The sequence below is a fragment of the Ambystoma mexicanum genome, chromosome 11 (genome assembly GCF_040938575.1).
Source record: "Ambystoma mexicanum isolate Mex_15411 chromosome 11, UKY_AmexF1_1, whole genome shotgun sequence".
NCBI classification, from domain to species: Eukaryota; Metazoa; Chordata; class Amphibia; order Caudata; family Ambystomatidae; genus Ambystoma; species Ambystoma mexicanum.
Window position 1 is genome coordinate 933,623,376 of NC_090934.1, and position 22,802 is coordinate 933,646,177.

The 22,802-nt window shown below is 44.4% G+C and overlaps 1 protein-coding gene across 5 annotated transcripts in view; it reads left to right on the forward strand.

Moving 5' to 3' along the window:
* Positions 1-22,802, forward strand: part of CDHR5 (cadherin related family member 5) — a 317,423-nt gene that overhangs the window by 133,418 nt on the left and 161,203 nt on the right. For all 5 annotated transcript variants that reach the window (XM_069624043.1, XM_069624044.1, XM_069624045.1 and 2 more), the window contains exons 5-6: positions 5,951-6,040; positions 8,849-8,959. In XM_069624043.1, coding sequence (XP_069480144.1) covers positions 5,951-6,040; positions 8,849-8,959 — 201 coding nt within the window. The remainder of the gene's footprint in view (positions 1-5,950; positions 6,041-8,848; positions 8,960-22,802) is intronic.

The following is a 22,802-nucleotide window of genomic DNA, read 5'->3' on the forward strand; positions in this document are numbered from 1 at the left end:
GCTCCCAGCACTATGAAATACGGGGTTTATCAGATAACCCCGAGAATTTTTAACGGGGGTCACATATCAGGCACTTTCCGGTTATCCCCGAAAACCGGACACCCTACACATACCATAGTAAGGTACTCAAACAAATATAAACATTCTTTTAGAACTATGTTAGGCAAAAAGTGTACAAATGTGGCATTATCCCCCTCCCGCAATCTTGACTGGGAGACTACAAATACCAGAATACAATTCAGCAAAAGGCAAATAAATTCCCTTTTGGGTTTTGAAAATGTATGTTCAAGGCTTATAACAAAATGTAATGTTGCATCGCCGCTCTCTGTCCCAACTTTCAGTGCTATGCGGATGATACCCAGCTCATTTTCAGGCTACCCTCAGCCTCCTCCTCTCCTTCCCTCATCTCTGACTGTCTGTCTGCTATACAGGAATCGTGTGCCGGCAACAACCTCTGCCTTAATGCTAGTAAGACTGAGATTCTACTCATCGGCACACCCACTCCCTCCTTCCCTGCAGCTCTCTGGCCAGCCTCTCTTGGCCCTCCTCCCACTCCAACCTGCAAGGCTAAAAACCTTGGGGTCATCTTCGACTCTGCACTCTCCTTCTCCCCCCACATCTCTGACGTCTCTAAGAAGTCATACTACCAGCTGCACCTCCTTAGAGGTATTCCTTTCCTCTCCTTCCCCCAGAAGCTACTGTCTCCAGAGCCCTGGTCCTCTCCAAGCTGGACTACTGTAACAGCCGCTATCTAAATCTTCCTCCCACCATTCTCCGCCCTCTGCAACTTATCCAGAACAGGACTGTGAGACTTGTCGTTGGCCTCAAGCCCATGGATCGTATCTCTCCAGGACTGATATCTCTGCACTGGCTCCCAGTGGCTGCGAGGATTAACTTCAAAACCCTCTGCAAGGCCTTCTAGGGTCTGGGACCGCAATACCTTCAACTCTCTCTTCCTAAATATCTTCCTTCTCAAGCTCTTCGCTCATCTGCCTCCAACTCCCTCAGGGTCAGTCGAGTAGGTGGCAGATCACTCTCTTCGGCAGGGACCTCTCTCTGGAACAGCCTTCCTGCCTCCCTGAAACTCGAGGAGAACCATCTCTGGTTCTGGAAACACCTCAAAACCTTCCTCTTTGCTTCTGCTTTCTCTCCTCCCCTCCCTTGCTGAATTCCTGACTGAAATTGCACTGGTTACCTGGCCACCCTTTTCTGATCTCTGGTCCAGACCCCGTCAACTGCCCACCTGCACTGCCTTCCTGGCAACCCCTGCACTTGGGGAACGTTTTTTCTGTATCCCTTCAGTCCCCCTTCCAGCACTTATGTCTGCACTTCCTTGCACTTGCCACCAGCTAGCAGTTTTACGTGTTTTATTTATCTTATTTATTCCACTTCTCATGTACTGCACTTTCCCCTCTTCCTTCCCCTGCGCACATTTCTTTTCCCCCCTTCCCATGCACATGCACGATCTGAATGACACTTGGCCTAGTAGGATCGTTGTCTGTCCTCCCTTTGTTCCCCCACCCTTGCCTCGTCGCACCTTTAAACACTTGTGTATAGGCGCATTATAAATGCCATATCATATAATATCATAATGTGTGAAAGGCCTACCTGTTAGTGGTCAGTGTCTGATAAATTCAGGGTTCATCTTTGATGTGAAGGAAATATTACATTCTACCAAAAATGAATGCTTTTTGGTGTTACATATGAACTTCTGAAAATAATGTAGTTAGTTTAAAACTGTTCTGTGTGATATTGGCCTGGAGGAGGGCATAGATTTAGGCAACTAACTTGCGCTTTCTATGTGCTTTCAGAGTGAAAAGTCCATTTGCATTTCTTCACACCGAAAGGTTACAAGTGTCTTGTCCAAAACAATGGTCCCTTAAATGAGCCATGGTTTATGAATCGCTCCTAATTTAAAAACTCTCCTTGAAGAAAGAAATTGTAAGCAGCAATTAAGGGGCTAGCAGCATCTGAGGGGCCACTGGGTGTGGGTGCTCCACAGAGCCACAAGAGGTTGGAAGGTGACCGTGACACAGTGGCCTCAGGCGAGCCTCATACATGGAAGCCGCACATGGCTTTCATTTCAAAGCTGACAAGCAGCTGACACTTTTCAGCACCCTCCAGCAGACAGATTAGGCATTATGGGCCGATCAAAGGCTGGATCTTTCACTGGGATAAGAGAAAAGAAAGGTGCTGACGTGTGCTGCAGAGAGACTAGCAAGCGATCAAAGGAGCGCAACACTCGTAAACAGAGCTAGACTGAAGCCAGAGAAAGTAAACAATCTCGGGGGACTTTTGCCGGGCTTTTGGGATTTTGTTCAAAGTCAGAAAGCCTACATATGTTGTATTTTCTGCTGAGACGTGGCCTCCATTTCCTAGCCATGCCTCTACATGTTATGTCTGTGATGAACATTTGTTTGGCTTCTATCCACCCTCAGTTTTACCCCTATCAAAAGCACTGGTCACACAGAACAAACATGAGTAGCTTGCCACCTGTATTCATCGCAGATGTTCCACCGTCTACAATTCTCCTACAGTTGAAGTCAGACACCCAAGTTGACTACCTTGTTTTCATTAGGTTCCTGCCGTGGGATCCAAGCAGCGCACAGATCGACCAAATTGCACATCTTGCTTGTTCTGCATAGTACATGTCCGGCATCCATGAAAAGAAGCATATCTGTGCTTGCAATGTGTCCCCAGTCATGCACCAACTGAGGAATCCTAGCCACCAAGAGCAGCACAGCTTCAGAATCCCACCAGAGATCACTTCCCCTTTATTCTTGTGATTGAAATATGTTCACCTGTCCCTTGCCCTGAGAAGCCAGCAATATGCGAGACCTGTGTGTCCTACGAAACCAGACTCAGGGTCTCAATGCCTTCAAAAAAGAAAGAAAGGAAACAAAACAGGGAGTGCTTTGCATACGGAGCCTTATACAGAATATAAAGGACAGTATATGGCAGAGATATTTACCTGGAGATTTTTACCTATAGTGATGAAACTAATCATGCATTTCTAAATGTGTACAGAGAATGTCTGAATACATAAGTACAAATAACATCTCATGTTCTTATTCCACAGCATCGTGGGGAATAAACCTTTCATTGATCTGTAGATTCTGGGTGACATCGTGAAGCACTGACTTTTACCTACAGGCTAACACGTGTGAGGTTTGCAATTCTTGAACATTGCTAGCTTTACACGTGTGGTCAGTTGCTGGTGAAAACATGAGAAGTCAGGTGAATGTGCTCTGAACGGTGCCCGACTGGATCGCTCCCATTAGTGGCAGGAGGGAGAGTGATTTGCATGTGGCTGGTACCCTTCTGCAGTGGCGCAGACAGGCTAGAAAACAATGGTGTTGAAGGTTGCCCAGTGCAATGCCAGTGGTTAAGATTAATTCAGAACCTTCCACCCATCACACTTTTGGTTACTTAACTTGCCAGGCCTGCTCATCATCTCACACCATTTGGAGATGGAATGTATAGAATACATGCATGATATAAATCAATTTTAATGTGCAAAGTGGAAAATGTATGACAAATAACTGATGATACACTGGAATCATGTTGTTTGCAAAGGAGCCACGCCTAGTGCCTGAAAATGGATCAAATTATGTCCATAACTGTTGTCAATTTGAAAGAGAGTTAGCAGATGTCCGGTTGTTTACAGAGATCAACATAAAAGGGCAGACAGAAGGATGTGATTAAGAAAAGCTTTATTTGGGACTGTGTACAAATGAGGACAGAAATAATTAAAAAAAGCAGTCTTTAAACTAAACCACAATGGTGAGTGTTCGGGATGTGAGCAGTGTTTCAGAACAACTTAAAAGGAAAAGGAAGTTAAATAATGTCCAAATAAAAACATCTCCCACTTCTGTTTAGTTCTGCGACCTGGTATGTCCCAGCAGGTTAAGGCAATAACCTGCATGATTGTGGACTGTTAAAGGGGTTTCAGAATCCTTCGTCTCTTTTCTTCTCAGGGGTCTCTCTCTACTTGGCTCTCAGTCTCAGCCTTAAGGGGTTCTTACACCCTTCCTCTGGCTTCCATGCCCATTCTCCGATTTGGAATGGAGGCTTGTGGATGGCTCTGTAAGTGAGGTTGAGAGGGGTGGGTCGCAGAAAGACTGGGCCCTTAAGAAGGCAGGAAGCTGCTCTAGAGTCTTGTCAGGCTTCTCACTAAGACTCTAAACAGCTTGCTCTATCACAGTGTCCTAGTTCTTCTGCCACCTGTTCTTTCCCCTTTGGCGTCTTGCTTCCAGTCTTGTTCCTAAAAGACTTTGATGCCTTGCCATGAGTTTATTCCGCTGTCACTCCTAGGCGTAGCCCTTGGTGTTTGAGGACCCAACACCTTCGCTTCCTCACTCCTGATTTTCCACTTCTACCCACCTGTAAAGACTTCCATTGCCTTCTTAATAACAGTCCACTCATCCTCCATCCTTCTCTCAATCACCTATTTCTTCGCATTCTTAATCTTCCTCAACTTCTGCTTTTCACTTTTACCTCCCCCTCTCCCTTCTCCTTCTGGACGTTTTGCCACTCATCCACATCATTCAACAAGTCCTCCACCAATTCCTTACCTCCTTCCATTACTCCTTCTCTTTTCTTACCCACCCCTCTCGGTCTTACAAATCTGCTCAGTCGTCTGGGTCTGTCTTCTGTCAGCCCTCTGGGTCTTTCTCCATCCAGCTCTCTGGGCCCTTCTTCATTCAGTGCTATGGATCTTTCTTCACTTGGCTGTCCATGTCTTTCTTCACTCAGCTCTCTGGGTCTTTCTCCTCCCGGCCCTCTGGGTCTTTCTTCACTCAGCCCTCTGGGTTTTTCTTCACTCAGTCCTCTAGGTCTTTCTTCACTAAGCTCTCTGGGTCTTTCTTCACTCAGCCCTCTGGGTCTTTCTTCACTCAGCCCTCTGGATCTTTCCTTTGACAGCCTTCTGAATCTTTATTTACCAGCCCTCTGGGTCTTTCTCCTTTGGTCAAAATTGATTTTTTTTAATAATAATTATTGAAAATGTGTGGTTTTTGAGAAAAAGATAATATCCCAAAAAGCTTTGAGAGAAACATTTGGAAATATTAGTCTTTAGTAAGGATTTGAGTGTAAAACACATTTGTATTGTAAATTGAAAGGTAAAACATTGATTCAAGGATAAAATGAACTGATACTGTAAATTACAAAGGAATAGACATAACTATCTTACCAAACCTTGCAATTGGGATATGAAAAATGTATTTGTGTGAAATGGAAAGTTAATATCGTAGGATTTGTTCAGGAAACAATTAACAAACTAATCTCATTTTGTAATGACATTCTATGCAAGGTAAGGTTGGAACTGCAAACTACAAAAAAGAACACTCATGGGAAACAGGTGCATAGTTCCACTACATTGTTCCGGTATGGATAGGAACATATGTTATTTTTCCTGCTGAAACTCCAGCAAGAGGTTAATTACAGTTCCTGTCCACCCCTATCCCTCGTTACCCCCACTTTAATGAACGCATTGCAAATCTCCTACTAGTGAAGTTCTCTGAGCCCCCGAATCATGGAATTTTAAATGTTATTGAGGTTTTACACCACCCCAAAATGGGGCACACTACACAATATTTAACTTCTTAAAACACAAACACGATATTCACATCAAAAAGGGAACGTTGAACAGAAACAATGAGCACTTGGACAACATCGGCTTGCATCTTACAACAGGGAGCAAAGACTTCCAAATGTCTAGATATGCACTCAAGGAAGCGCGGCCTCCGAGCAGCGGGGGAAATAAGCTTGACACAGCGAGTCGCATCATGTCTAAGCACCATAGGTTGTGCACGAGTGCCCTCTGGCAAACTGCGAGAGACCTCAAATCAAAGGGACAGATTACAGAGCCTCTTGCTGAATTGTCTAATTATTTCCATTTGTGTGTTTGCTGCCAGGGATTGAAAATATTGAAGAACTATTTATTTTCCAGGATGCAAAGGTGGGCACCTCCTTAGCTGCGCTCACTGCTACGGATCTTGATTATGATCTTATCTACTATGACTTGGGGTTCTCCAGCCAGGTGAGTCCATTCTTAAATTACTATTAATAATAATAATTGGCTATTTATAACGCGTTTAATACCCAGAGGTTTCTAAGTGCAGACCCGGGGATCGAACCTGTGTTGCTCCGTCATCTCACTATTAAGGCGGGCACCTTGCCCCTGAGCTATCCTCCCAAGACTATTTTATCTCACCCCTTTGCAGTGTGGCATATGCGATTCATATGGAAATGATGGCCTCTGCTGTGAGATTGTTCAGGATGTTTCTGAAATACAAGAGAATCCAGATGTGCTGCAGTAAACCAAGATGCATAGGGTCTAGTGTTTGTTTGGAACTCAATCAAGAACGGATGGCCAAAGCTAGATCCCCAGATGGGTAATGCGTCACTATCTAATTTCTGATTACATTTGGCATCTCTCTATCATTTGTTGGGGGGTCAATGAGTGGCTTGGACATTGTGAAAGTCTGATATTAATACTATTTGCTTCCTTACATGTGTATGTGCCTCTACTAGGGCATTCATTGGCTGTTCCAGGACTGTGTCCCCGCATGGCAGTGCCAAATTAGTCTCTGCGACTTGCTCCTACCTCTATCAGTGTATATGAGCCGGCACTAGTGCCATACATGGCGCTGCCAGTGTGGTGCCTGCGTCAGTGCAGTATTATCCATATCTGTGCCTACCTCTTTAAGTGGTACGTCTCACCGGGCTTTTTATAAGTGTCCGGGTAGTGTAGCAGCCTCTGTCAGTATTTCATTGACCACTATCGGTATTGCTGGCACATTTATCAGTCCTATTTCTACCTCCATCGTTTCTGTGTCCATTTCTTTCACAGCTGGGTTTACTGCTGTTACCATAGTGTATACCTCTGTCTTCATCTGAAATCATGCTAACTCAGTATGTGGCCCTCCATATGATTTTGTACTTCAACTCTCATGAACTCTAACCAGTATATTCAGCGGTGACGGATCATGGGCCTTGTACTCCAAAACACCTGGAGGGCCACATAACATGTAACTATGGAGGCCTATGAGCATTGTGACCAACTATAGGTGGTGTTTCTTCCTCCACCAGTTATGTGTGTGCCTATGTCAGTCTTGTGTCTGTGTCTCTCTGTATTGTCTGTCTGTGCAAGGGCTTCTTCTGTATGTGACTATATTGTGTGAGCCCATTATATGTGTCCGTATTTTTGTCTACCTGCAATAGTGTTGTGACTGAAGTTGCATTGTACCATCATGTATATGGGTGTCCTGGTGGGGCCACTTCTAAACCACACTCACTATGCCACAAGCTCAGGAAGGTGAACTGCAACAAAGCATAGCCCCTTAATTTTAGGTGGGTTTCATGCAATCCTACCCTTATTGCTTCACTGGAAAGGAAGGGAAGCATTTTACTGTGCAGGACAAGCATACAGGCCTTGAACACACATCACTGGATGATATAACTAGACATTTTTCAGGTGAACCATACGACAAAGCAAAGATAATGCACAGATTACAGAGTCAGGTTGCTAGTGGGGAATAGCCACTCGATCACTGTGTTACATTGCTATTGGTATCCCAGAATGCTTTAATTTTTGTCTAGCTCATAACTAAGGATATAGAGTCTTTTCAAGTTGTCATCTTACTGTACTTGAGAATTAGCGTGATTAAACTCTCCATTTTGCTTAGATTCCGGACATTTTACTGAATTGTTCAGGAGAGTTTTGTCCTTGAGAACTGGAACATAGTGCTTAGTGGTGGGGTGTTTCCCCTTAGTAGGATGTCAGTTTCTGACAAGAGTTCAACAACCGTTTGGTTGTTTTTTTACTTTGAGAGCCATTTCCTCGATGATCGGTTATTGGAGGAAAACAGGTTCTTCATCGAAGATATTGCATGGTGACCGGTATGTCTCGAAGATGTATAATTGAAAGTGAGGTCAAGAGTTGAATGATATCTACACTACCTAGATATGATGCCAGTCACACATTCTCTTTAGAAGCACTCGGTCCAACGTCTGCTCACAGAATGAAACGCTGTTAGAAAGGTATTATGTGGCAGCTGGTCAGATTTTTGCCAGCCATTTGCTGCTCCCAGATCACCAGCTAGAGTGACCTGCTCCAGGAGCATCCCTGCTATCTTTGTTTTTGTTTCACACTCCACCATACCCCAGGTCTCACCCTCTAGAAGATCACAATCTATTGTGTGCTCTTTCGCAATTTCTGAGTTAAAAAATCCTCCTTTGACCAAGAAAGGGAAGGTTTATCCCTCAGGCCAGAGCACAAGAAGCATGTGGGTCAGAAAGGGCCAATACAAGGATTTAGAGTTCTCCACCATCATTGCATTGTGGCCTAGTTTGATAGTTTGATCCGAAATGACGCCGCTAGTGCCCTGGTGATGGGTCCTGGGCAGCTACCATGAGAAACCTTAGTGTGTCACCAGTCCTTTGGATATTCTGGGACTGGTAGGCTTCTTGCTTCTGAGGTAGGTCTTCTATCCACTCATTAAAAGCCATGCCCAGTTGGTTGAGCAGCATAATTAATCGAGGGACGAGACTGAAGTGTCACTTCAGAGAACCTACCTCTATAAAGATCACGTCTGTCTTTATTGTGTACTTGTCCTTATCCGTGCAGTGCATGCATCTGTTTGTGGTGGTGTTGGTCTCACTTTAGTTGAGATACTTCTGTCCACATCATGGCTGTATCAGCAGATTGAGGTTTTGCAAAAGGTTTGGATCTGCCAATATCATGGTTGATGACGTCTGAATTGGAAGTGTGTTGTGCAATCCAGGGGCCTTCTGCCTGTATCAAGGTTTTATTTACAATTGTCATAAGTGTGTTTTATCTCCTCAGAATGTGAGCAGTCACTTCACATTAACTGGCAGTAACTCCCCGGTCATTCAAGTGAGCAAAGCACTGGATTATGACAGTTTCACGCATGTGCAACTGACATTGTACGCTCGGGTAAGTCGCACCCTAAATCATACACTTAATGCCCACACATGTTGTGTTGTTTAAACCTGATTAAGTAAGTAAGAAGCCACGACTTCCCAGAAATCAGTGAATGTGAAACCCTCTGCATAGCTCCAGGACAATGGCTCTGCCCACGGTTGGGAAGCCCAGTTGGGGGAAGGCTTACAATCAACAGACACATTAGGCATGTTGCTTGATTCTGTGCAGCAGTAACTCTAATCCTTAGAACTGTCTTCGATATCCAAGATGAGCCTTCCTGATGATGCGTAATGCTGCTTTGCATCTCATAATATGCGGCAGCAAGGGCTCAGGACACACAAAAGTCATTAGTACAATTCAAAGACAATGGGCCTCATTACAACAGTGGCGGCCACGGTATGAATGGTGCCGGTAAGGCACGGCACCGTTCATTCCGGGCCCGCCACAATATGAGTTCTGCCGTGGGTGCCACAAGCAGTACAGGATGGTAGCAACGGTACCGTTGTGAACGGTACCGCTGCTACCATCCTCCCCGCTCAAATGGGAATGGGGATGTACCAGCTCCGGGTCCCGCGCAAGGGGAATTACTGGGCCCGCAAAGGTCGGAATGGTCCAGTTATTCCCATTTCGCGGGACCCGGTGCCGGACCCGATTATGGGGGTAGCCATGCCCTTATTAAGGGCATGCCTACTTCCAACCTCGTAATGAGGCCCAATGTTTGGAAAGGATGATATTCCGGACAGAGCCAGGTTGTAGCATTTTGGAAATGGCACACTGAAATAATCATCTCTTTCACCTTCAGTGGCTGGGAGAGACAGCTAAGGGGCATGAGAATGCTCGTATTATCAATGAAGCTGGGACACATCTAATGACTTCTCTGATCACTTTTGGGAATGTCCAAGCAAGCCATGTATTGTCTGAATTTCACAAAGCCCTGAAAAAGCGAGAGTGCACCCGTTTTCATTCTGCTTTGCACTAACACGAAGGTTAATGCAGCACAAAAGCATATTATTCACATTGCAAAACAACTGCCCAGGAAAGCATAGACTTCACAGTTCACCCAATGCACAAACAATACACTGACAACGTTGCACAATGCCAAAATCAGTCATTGCCGAATCTACCCGGTGTGTATAATGCTAGAGGAAAATATTGGGCCTCATTCCGAACCTGGCGGTAGGGGGTAAGAGGCCGGTAGAGCTGCTGGCCCCATTATCCCCCTACCGCCTGGTAATACCAGCATCCTTAGCGGGTCCCGCGAGCAGACCAGGATGCTAACAATGCGCCCGTCATTAACGGGCCCGTTGTTAGCATCATCCCCATTCCAATTGAGCCCTATGGGGGCTGAAATGGGAATGGGGATGTACCGGGTCCGGGTTCCCTGAATGGGGAAATACCGGGCCCTCCGAGGTCGGAATGGGCCGGTATTTCCCCATTCAGGGGATCCGGTATCCGGAATGGGGGTAGCCATGCCGCAAAAAGCGACATGCTTACCTCCAGGGTCGTATTGTCTTGGCTTGCTCCTGTGCAGTGGATAATACCCTAAGCTCACATTTAAATGTCCTTCATTTTCAGAATGCTGTAAAACATATTACTGAATGTGGCCAGTGCATGATACCCAACACAAATTGTCAAATGTCCTCCATTTTCAGAATGCTGTAAACTGCAAATGTTAGCTTTGAATACCCAGTGGGGGTCATTACGAGTTGGGCGGTAAGGGGTTAACGGCACTGGTAAAGGTCAACCCCTTACCGCCCTATTACGAGGTCTCCTCGCGGGACCCGCTAAGGCCGCCGGGTAAAACCAGGCATCCTTAGCGGGTCCCGCGAGGAGACCAGCATGCTAACAATGGGTCCGTTATTAACGGATTAACGGGCCCGTTGTTAGCATGCTCCCCATTCCCGTTGAGCCCTATGGGGGCTCAAAAGGGAATGAGGATGTACCGGGTCCCTTGAATGAGGAATTACCGGGCCCTCCAAGGTTGGAATGGCCCGGTAATTCCTCATTTATGGAACCCGGACCCGGTACCCAGTAAGGGGGTAGCCATGCCACTAATAGCAGCATGGCTACCTCCTAACTCGTAATGACCCCTAGTGTTTTCCATTTAGTATAATGCTGCAGACACCTACTGTCCAGTGTGGATTGGTACAAGCACCCTTTCTCCATGCTCCCTCTCGCCTCTATCCCCATTCTTCGCCCTGCCTTCCCCCCCACTAGGAGAGCAGCTCTTATTTGCGTGTTGGCATTTGTTGAGGTGTTTCGCAGAGGCGTTGCTAGGCTCATGTGGTGACTAAGGAAAGAAACTTTGGCATTGAAAGGTGAGCTAGTTTTGAGAAATCAAAAGGACAGGGCAACAGTTAGCCAGGCTATATTTCCAGAACAGCAACATTTCGAAAGATTTTGTGACTGTTGAGTGGCTTTTTAATTGAGCCTCCTCTTTAATGGTACATTGTTCCAGGCAAAGGGCCCAGCCATCCCCAGACTGATACCTTGTCTGTGTCAACCTTCTAATTAGTGAATACCATTTCAGCTCCCCAGGAAGATATAGGGGTCAGTGCATCTTATTGCTCTGTCAACCATTTTGAATTGAAATTTGTATTCATTTTTTTGTAGTGGGGGGGACAGCTGGGTATTTTTAAATTCCAGGTGATGTGGCATTAAATTTCTTTTAAGGCTGTGGAGCATTTGGACAGCTCTTATATGGACTTGTTGCAGCTGCCCGATAGCTAGTTTGGAAACACCCATGTGTACGATGATACAGATATGCAATTGAGAAAGGACCGGGGCTTGGATAACCTCTGGAAGTTCAGAAAAGGGAGGATGGTTCTTAGTCCATGGTGATGGAAGTAAAGCACTCTTCACTAATGCATTTATTTGAGGACCAAATATGAGCTCTGGTTAAAAAATGACTACCAGGTTTCCAACAGAGTCAGTAGGATGCCCTTGGTAGGCCAGCTAATCCTCAGAATCTTGATTTGATTAGATTTGTTGGACCTGCAGATCAATATCTTTCGTTTGCTGAAGTTCAGGCACATGTAGCTGTGGTTCATCTGCTCTTGGATCTGGTGAAGATCAAGTTGATGTGATGGGATTCGCCATTTTCCAGATGGATCTGAAATCTGGAGTCGTCGCAATACAGTTGGAAAAGGATCTCAGTATCCATGAGCAGCGCAGGGACTCATGCACTCATTAAATAGCCATGGGGGGGAGCGAGGCCCAGGGAACCCCATTTGCTTGGCAGTGAACTACTAACCTATTGACTCCTGGGCCAACTGGTCCATACGTAACGAGGCCAGCCTGGCAGAGCTGTTCCAATTAATAATCCACTGCATTGTTCTAGCTGAGGATTTCAAGTGTTGTATGCTGTCTAGTATGATGAGTTCCACAGGTTGGTTATCGTATAAGAACTCAGTAATTCTGTACTGATGTTAATAAGGGTAGTCTCTGTGCCCTTGGTGGATCTGAATCTCGGCTGCTGGATGGGTAGGAGAGCGTGCCTCTAGTTGTAATACTGAAAAGGGGCTGTGAGCACCTTTTCTAGAAGGTTTAGCTCAACTGGCAGGTACATGATTGGGCAGCATTTTGCTAGGGTCTCTGGGTAATTGCTGGGCTACTACAGGAACAGAAAGACCGTGGTGACAAAGGACATTTTCAGGTTGCGAAGTGTGAGTTGCACAGGATGGTGAGTGGTGCAACCAGAGTTTCCAGGTCCACCTTCAGTAAAGCAACAGGGCAAAGGTAGTTGTCAATGGAGGATGCTTCCATCTTGGAGCTCAACATGAGGAAGGCCTCTTCAGATACCAGTGTGAAGGATATGAAAGGGGCTGTTGCTTTAGGGAGTGGGAAGTCATATGTTTCTACTTGTTTGGTGATGATGACTTTATTTCTGATTTCCTTACTGCGTCACGGCAAATGTTTTAATCGCACCAATATGATGTGGAATACCTAGGATTTATTGTTGACAGCTGTTGGGGGTAAGAGCATGAGGCCAAGTCTGAATGCGCTAGGGCAGTGGTCTGCAACCTGCAGCCTTTTAGATATTTTGGAATATGACTGCTATGATCCCCAACCATTGACATTGCTGGCAAAGGCTAATGGTAGTTGTAGTCCAAAGCATCTTGAGAGTCAAAGGTTGCAGACCCCTGCATTAGGGAAAGTGTCTACCTCTGACTGACACTGAAATGACCTGCCCACCTAACCGTACAAAGCTAGCATTGCTAAATCCTCCCACTGGCATGTACGGTGAGAGGAGATAGCTTGAAGCTCTGCTACTCTCTCTGAATCCTCGCACGGGCTAACTCACCACTGCTGTATTCCTGTTGTTTGCAGTAGGGAAGAGTCTAAGCGTTTCAGCTTCATTGTGAGCCATGGAGTGATAGACCAATATCAAACAAACACCAGCACTGTGCATTAACAAAGCTACTGGAAGCATACCACTGAAAGAGAACAATAGAAAGGAAATGTGGTTACCACCAAACTAGCCTGGGCCAATCAATGCAGAGTTTCAACCTCATAGGCCAAGGTAGTGAAGAGGTGTAAAACACAGTTTTTGTAGTGGAGCAAAAGAAATGCTGGATGACAAGCAGTGTCCAAAATGCCAAGAACTTTGGAGTAAAATGTAAGAGACTGGAGAGTGAGAATGGGGAGAGAGAGTAAGCAAGAGGTTGAGAGAGAGAGGTTGAGAGCAGAGAAGAGAGCGATGAGCTGAATGAAAAGATATGAAAAGGGATTAAAGGGAGTGCTTCAGGGGGTCTCACAAGACAGTGGAAAAAGAAGGGTTATGCCTTTAGGGGGCATGCTGTAGAATCCAATTGGTAGTCAGCCATAGATAGCCAAGGTCCTCCTACCTGTCTAACTAGATCCCACTACACCCCCTTCTATAACCATGCAATCACAAGCCCTCTTCAACCTCCCTCTTCCCCATTCGTTCTTCTCTGCTTTTTGCTTCAGTACCTTCTTTCACCTGGCTTCCTCCCATTGGACATTTTAACTCCCAAAATCAAAAACATTACAATGGATGCAGGTGTTATGCTCACCATCAAATGAACCTGATATTCCTTGAAGGAGCTCACGAGGTGCACAGTGGAACCACCACACCCCTACAACCATCTTCCAAGTCCAAATAGTACTTAAGTATACATTCAAACTCTAAGGGCCTTACTGTACATCTTATAATTATCTGTACTGTTATTATGTCTCATCCTAATTCTCATGGCTCCACATCCTCTTCTCCAACTGGTTGATGTCCCATCCATACCCTACTATTGTAAAGCACCTGGATTTCCTAGCATACTGTTGTTTCTTGCGTGCTTTATTTCTGTTTGAGGCACTGTGTTTCCCTAAAACAAAGAATTACAAATAAAAATATAATATACTCTCTCTAACCTCACCAGTTCTTCCTGATAGTTCCCAAATGTCTCTGGCAGACTTTTCTTACCATATAGTGTATAATTTCTGTAAGTATATGTAGGCCTCCTCCGTGCTTTACTCACCTCACAAGGGCACAACCATTAAATAGGTTTCTTTTTTCATCTGCATATCAAAGTTAATAATCAAAGACAATAATCTTTGAAAGTGGTGTGAATAAATACCCTGCACTGATATGCATGGGCAATAACAGAAGTTATGATGTTGCCTCCCTCTTGTGCTGTCCTATGCCATCAGTGATCCACACATTACATGTCCCAATTGGCAGACTGCATAAATAGCTCTAAATAGACACACATGCCGATTGAATGTCAGGATGTGCTAGAAAGTATTGGGTACGCTCAACCACCACCATACTCACCGCATCCATCTCTTCTTCCATGAAGCACTTCAGTGTCCCCGCATTCCCCCAGGGAAAAGGCAAGGCTGCCTGGTCCCTATGCACATTCTGAACTGGGATCATGAAGCATCACCAGATTACCGTCCATTGAAATTCCCTCAAGACTAAGAAAGAGCACTGTCTATCCTCTCAATTCTTATTCCCCTTTCCATGAATTATCACCAGATTACCTTCCATGAAATGCCCTCAAGACTAAGACAGAGTCTACCCATCCTCTATATTCATACTCCCATGTCCATGAAGTACCGCCAGATTACCTTTCATCGAAATGCCCCTAACGACCAAGAAAGAGTCTAACTGTCCTCTCTATTCTTATTCCCCTGTCCGTGAATTATCACCAGATTACCATCCATCGAAATGCCCTCTGAGGAAATTAAGGGCTCCAGACAGCAGTAGTACACACTTCGTATTGATTCTTAAGTAAGCAACAGCAGGCCTGGTCAGAGTAGAAGCCCCAACACAACTGGCCCTCTACAATCTAAGTGAAAACATTCTACACGCACATTCTTAGAATTAAGTGAGCTCATAATGGAGCTTATGCTTAACCTAGATATGAACAAGAACGTGCATAAATTACTTCCAATGTTAGGCTTTAGCTTACTATCATAACACATCTCATCCCTTATATATACACAGCTGTTTACTCTACATAGTAATCTTTAAACCAACTGGGTCTGTTCTTGACTCCACTTGACTGTGTCTCTGCTGCAGGTCTTAATTTACTGTCATCATTAGAATCTTTGTCCATGACACTAGAGTCACTGAAACCTTTATTAGCAAGTTCACCATTGCCATGTTCACCATTTGCACTGTCCTTCATGCACTCTGGACATTTCACAATTCTAGACATTGACCAACACTCTCCTCCCTCCACAATTACCACATTGTTCCTTACAGCAGATATCTTCTTAGGACCAATATACTTGCTTTCCACACATTTAGGAGTGAATCTAGGGTTCCTTATGAGAATGCAATCCCCCACTTTCCAGTTGTTAACTTTAACACTCTTGTCCTCATCAAACCTTTCCTTGTACACATCCTGTGCTTCTTTGATGAGAGTCATAATCCTCTCACGATCAATGTTGGAACTCTTGGCTAAGTCCATCCACCCCGGACATAGCTTTGTTCCAGGCTGTCTTCCTTTCAATGACATAAATGGAGATACATTGGTAACTGAGTGTGGTGTGGTGCAGTAGTTCCATATCATTTCTCTTACCACACAAGACCACCTTAAATTTGAGGCCATAGCTAACTGCAGACCACCCTTTATGAACCTATTGGCTCTCTCCACGAGCCCGTTGGCTCTTGGATGATACAAAGCAGTTCTAGTGTGCTTAATGCAAAATTTCTTCAAAAAGGTTAACATTCTTTCAGAACAGAAATGTACCCTGTTGTCAGTGACTAATTCTGTCGGGAAACCCTCCCTATAAAACACTTCCTCGAAGAACAACACCATGTCTGCAGTAGTTGCCTCACGCAAAGCCTTCCATTCGATCCATTTAGAATGGTAATCTACCAACACAACAATATACTTGTACTCATCACCAAGATTTTGCAATGGTCCTATCAGATCAACTGCAACTTTTTGCCATGGCTCACTGGGTACCCTGACGGGATTTATTGGCACCTCTCTAACAATCTTGGTTTTGTCACTCTTCCCACACTCTCTAAAACCTCTGACACACCTCTCTACGTCGCTGTCAATCCCTGCCACCAAAAGTATTGCCGCAAATATCTCTTTGTTCCCCCCATACCTAGATGACCTTGATGCGCTATGTTTACTAGATGAGATCTAACTCCACTAGGGGGTATTATCATGTTTCCTTTTCTAAGTTTGCATCCATCCTCAGACATACTCAGCTCATCCTTCACACCAAAATATCTCTCAAACTCTTTACCAATAAGATTCCTGTGAGGCCATCCTTCTCTGGTCCAAGTTATGACTTGATTTAATATCAGATCCTCCTCGCCAGCTCTAATCCACATCTCTTTATCAATAGCATCGTGCTCAATTTCTGCAATGCGCACGTCCTTAAATTCAGGTGCTCCCTCCATTTCACCATCACCCACAGGCAACCTGGGCAAACAATCCGGAACTACATTCTCCCTCCCAAGAAAGTAACACAGCTTGAAATTATAACCCAAAAGTTCTACCATCCACCTCGAAACTCTGGGACACCTCTGGCCCACTCAGAACGATTCATCAATTGAACCAAAGGCTTATGATCTGATCTGACAAGAAAAGCTCGACCCTACAAAAAAACCTTGAAGTGCGTGACGGCCCAAAATACAGCCAGCGCCTCTCTTTCAATAACCGAGTAATTCTTTTCTGCTCCTCTAAGCGGCTTGGGGACAAATGCAATAGTGTGTTCGGTCTTACCTGAATCAAACTGAGTCAAAACAGCTCCTAAACCTAGAGTACTAGCATCAACTGAAAGTAAAGTTTTCCTGCCAAACATAAATCCACTTAATGATTGGGCCTTGACTATACATTCTTTGATTTGTAAGAATGCCTCTTGGCACTCTTCAGACCATACATACTTCACATTTTTTTAATAATTCTCTCAAAGGAGATTAAATGGATGCAAAACCATTTACAAATTTATGGTAATATTCCGCTAGTCCCATGAAAGAACGTAATTGGTCCTTGTCTTGGGGCTGGCGAGTATTACTAATACTTTCTATGAGCGATCTTTTGGGTGAAATTCCTTCCTTCGGAATTTTAAGCCCAAGATACTCCACTTCCTCAACACTTACCTTACATTTGCTTCTTTGGACCGTTAATCCGGCCTCTTTTAGTCTGCACAACACCGCCCTAAGTGCTCTGTCATGCTCATACTCATTACCTGCAAAAATCAGAATGTCATCTTGCAACACCCTTACATTTTCCAACCCTTTCAACACTTCTTCCATCACCTTTTGGAACACAGATGCGGCCGAGGCCAACCCAAATGGCATGCGATTATATTTATATGTGCCCTCAGGTGTAATAAAGGCAGTGAGATGTTGTGATTCTTTGGAAAGGGGAACCTGGTGATAGACGGCAGAGAGATCAATGACAGAGAACAATTTAGGCTCACCAAGAGTGGAAAGTGTTTCCGAAATGTTGGGTAAGGGATGTCTTTCCACTAGAATATTGTGATTAAGACTGCGCAAATCTACACATAGTCTTAATTTACCATTGCTTTTGGCAACCAGAACTATGGGGGACAACCACTCCGTGGCCTCAACTGGTTCAATGACACCCTTATTAACCAAGTTATCGAGCTCACTGCAAAGTTGCGCTCTCATATTTAACGGCACATGCCTCACTTTATGGACAATAGGCTGAGCCTCTTTCTTCAGTCTAATATGGTGCTCAAAGTTCCTAAGTCTGCCCAGATCTTCAGTGAAGACCTCTGGAAACTCTCTCGACCACAAATCATCAATCTCAGCAATTGTAACAGGCTCAGGTGCACTAGCTTGTACCCTGACTCTCAACCTCTTCTGTTCCTCCCAACCCAAAAGAAAGGCTCCCTTTCTTGCAACCAAAATATCAGCTTTACATTCTCCACCTCTATATTGTACGCTTGCAGAGAACTGGCCCAACATCTCAATAGGAGATTCCCCATAACCACAGGGCTGAATTTTTGGTGGATCCAGTATTGATTCGTCCTTCCTTAGTGCATTCTTAAATGTTTCCCTAGAAATGATGGTCCAGGGGGAACATGTGTCGACTTTCATAAGTATTTCTTGACCATCAATCACAAACGTATCTACCGGACCCTCACTGCCTCCTCCTCCAGTAGTTGAAATCTCAAATACATGTCTAGGGTTGTCCTGTGAGGAGTACACCTCCTGTATGTTGTAGGCCGAGTGAGCACTTTCTTCCTGGTTGTTCCTGGATTCTAGGAGATTTATTAATGAGCCCTTGCAGACATTAGCGAAATGTCCTTTGGTTCTACACTTGAAACATTCAGCATTTCTTGCCGGACACGAAGGATAATTCGACCCATGCTTGATGCTACCACATCTGGTACATTTCGTACTCCATGCTCCCTTCCGGCTTACATTGACATTCGATTTTCTTCTGTGATCAACTGCACACACAGCTTGAGAACTCTGTTTGTCAGACTTCAGTTCTTTAACATATTGTGAGGTTTGTTCTATGCTTCTGGCTAGATCCACTGCTTCTTCCAACTTCATGTCTTATGCCAACAACTTTTCTTGTATTCTAATGTTATTTGTGCACCTCACTAATTGATCTCTGATTAATGAATCAGAGAGATGTTAAAACTCACAGGAATGGCTTAATGTCCTTAAAGAGGCTATGTACGATTCCACTGATTCCGAAGGCTCCTGCACACGTTGGAAAAATATGTGCCTCTCAAAAGTAACGTTTTTTTTTAGGTTCAAAATGATCCCTGAGTTGTTTAAGGGCAAAGGCATATTCATCCATGTCCTCTGCTTCACCAGCTTGATGTCCGCTTAGACCATCAAACACTGCACGCCCTTCTACACCGAGATTGTGAAGTAACAATGCCTTTTTGCGAGTTGAGCTGAATCTCTCTCTACCCATTGCCACCAAGTAGTTCTCAAACATGTCCTTCCATCTGTCCCACCTGACATGGGGGTGTCCAGGTTCATTTAGGAAGGATAGAGGTGGAGGTATCGACGCTGCCATATTTAAAAAGGGAAGATTGGTGGGAGCACAGCGGACTGGCCAGGTGCAGTTCAGGGGTATTTGTTATATTGTCTGTGGAAGGCACAAAGTGAAGACAATTGCCAATGCACTACACGGGCAAAAGAAATTAATCCTGCAGGAGCTGATGGGCAGTCACAATCTCCTGTTTGTGATGTCACAATCCTCCTTTTTTTTAATGAGAGGAAGCAGGAGTAGCTCATCCAAGTCGTGGGAAGCACGTCATAATAGCCGGCTTCTTAAGCGTGGAAGGTGTTGCGTGGAAAGGCTGCCTGGCAACAGATCCGTGTGATCCAGACAAACACAAAGGAGGGACACGCCCACCTCCCCGCTCCGTAGCGAGCCCTCGAGCCGGGGAGGCTTGAATATAAACACTTTGTAACGGCGTTGCAGGTGCGCGTTGGCTCACAATGAAAACAAACAAAAAAAATGGGGAGAGGACAAAGTTGACACCCCCAAGGGACACGCCTCCTAACCTGCCGTCCCGCTGCTCCAGGGTCGTCCTGCTCCGCCCGCTGTCGCACGGGAGAACGGGATGCGCAGGTAGGGCTCCAGCGGTGCTTCAGCAGAGGGCGGTGCTTCAGCAGAGAGCCATCCTCATCGCCAATGAGGAAATTAAGGGCTCCAGACAGCAGTAGTACACACTTCGGATTTATTCTTAAGTAAGCGACAGCAGGCCTGGTCAGAGTGGAAGCCCCAACACAACTGGCCCTCTACAATCTAAGTGAAAACATTCTACACGCACATTCTTAGAATTAAGTGAGCTCATAGTGGAGCTTATGCTTAACCTAGATATGAACAAGAACTTGCATAAATTACTTCCAATGTTAGGCTTTAGCTTACCATCATAACACCCTCAAGAGTAAGAATGAGCCCTGGCTATCCTCTCTATTCTTATTCCCCTTTTCATGAATCATCACCAGATGACCTTTCATCGAAATGCCCTTCAAGACTAAGATAGTGTCTACCTGTCCTATCTATTCTAATTCCCCTATCCCAGTCTAGCGGAATTTGACCTTCTACTTTACTCTCTTTAAAGTTCTCTTTTGAAGGGAAGACCCTAGTTTTCAGATGATTGGTTCCCTATACACCATCTGATTAATTGCCACACGTGTTATGTGTATATGATATCTCCTCTCTGTCATGATGCCTGGTTTGTAAAAACCTGTCAGAAATGTGCATTTGGCACGCTTTGGTCCTGTTTTATGTCCTTGAAGGATCCTAAGCTATTTTTGTTTTAAACACTGTGAATGTTACTACACCTGTGAAGCATATTTAATGGATGGGATCCCAGCCTCAAAACATATATTCCCTTTGATTGGTGCCGTTAGTCTTAATTCCTGATCTCTTGCTGTATTCCTTGTAGATGTATGGCATATTTGCATAATTTTGTAGAAGGCTAAATGTGTGGTGTGCTGCTGCTGCTGCTATCGTTCTGTAACTCTGCCCAGATAGCAAAAGTATTGCAGTTTGGGTGTTAGAGTGATAGACCGTACCTTTCAATCAAACCCGTGCCCTGGTATTTTCGTTCAATTTTCAAGATAGTCCTTCAATTTCCTAACTATTAAACAAAGAGTTAGCCATTATGCTATTATTGGATATGTTATGGGCCTCTGAGTAGTGTGTAAAATATGACTTCTCTCTATTCCTCACTAGCCACACATCTCAAAGGACAGACTTTGTATTATTGTATTGTGTCTGTGAAGCTTTTCCTATCACCCGACAGGCTACCATCCACTGTGTCATTGATTGCACCCCTGCTGTATTAAGGTTCTCTCCCCAAATGTAGCAATGCCTTATTCTCTTTCATTTGTATTGAGGAGTTGCTTTTCCGCTTATTAGGGCATGTGTTTACAAATAATGTGAGCATTCATACAGATTACTTTTTGATTTCAAGTATCTTTTCCTTTATTAAACTTCATCTTGAGTTCTTGAAAAGGAATATACTTATATCACATGCTTACAGTTTCAGCAAAGCAGTCACCAGTTTCCAGAGTGCACTCATATCCCTGGCTCTTCAATTTGGCTTTTTAACTTCTTGTTGAGTGTAATAGGGTGCATGTCTCCCATTGTCTGGTTTCCCTGTGTCACTGGAATTGAACTTTCTGTCATTATAAACTACTTTAAACTTCATCTATCTTGGCCCCTCCTTCACCAGCCTTTCTCTCTCTCCTCATGTGAGACCCCCCCCACATTAACTGCCTTTACTTGACCTGGCATGTCATCGGTAGAAATGCAAAAGAACAACACAGAACACATATGTCACGCTTTTGCATTGGCTTAATATCCACTAGGAGCCCGGACAAAACATCCTTTACTATTGCTGCCTTTTTGAACTGGGTGGGAGAGCACCAACTAGTCTTCATTTTAGAGGTGATCGTATGACACAGAAGTGATATTTCACCAGAATTGGAGAATCAATAGGAACACATGTCTTAGTTTGTCTTGCTAAAGCTTAAATTAAACATAGGCTATTTTGGGTTGGAGTAAACGTGGGTATCAATTGGAGCTTGCCAACTCCATTACTAGATGATGTTAATGTGTCCCTTATATCTGTAGAGTTTACTGATCTTGTGTTGTTTAGGAGGTGTTCACCAATCACCGATTGCGGGAAGCATTTACCCTTCTTCTCTTACTCGTCCTCTATTTTGTCCCTCGTGGGTTTGCTTGACTCCTGAGTTTCTTTCATATCTTGTGTCTGAGTGGCCCCTTAAATGTGTTTTCAAGGTACGATCGAATCCTCTAAGGTTCCTCTTTGCAATTGTGGTGACCACTTGTTTTGTAAAGATTGTCAATGTTTGCCTTGATAAAAACATATCAGTAAACGTGGTATAGATATATTCGTCATTGCTGGTCATGTTACTTCTGCATTTTCCAAATTCCTCACCAAATTGTCCTGGCCCCATTCTTTTTGGCCATGAATAGTCTTGTGCTTGCGTATCAGGATTGTACATTTTTCTAACATCAGAATTGCGTCCAGAATATTGTGGACTTCTTTCTTCTCACCTTGGATCTTGAGGTGCAGTTTGGTAGGGTTAGTGTTGAGTATTTTAGCATATATTACCCTAAGTTGCTTCCATATTTCTCAGAGTTCTTTTTTGCACATTCAGTGAATAATTACCACCCGAAATGATTATCGCTATCCATCCACCCTCCTAAAGCTTCCCATGCAATGCTTAACATCCTTCCAAATCATTCATTGCATTGTATTTATTTGTATTACACCTGCCTGCAAGCCAACTCTATCTCCCATTACTCCCCATCACAATCTTTGTGATCCCAACCCTGCCTAAGTTCTCTTTTTCCCTGATCATCACATGGACAGCTAGTAAAAGGTAACTGGTTCC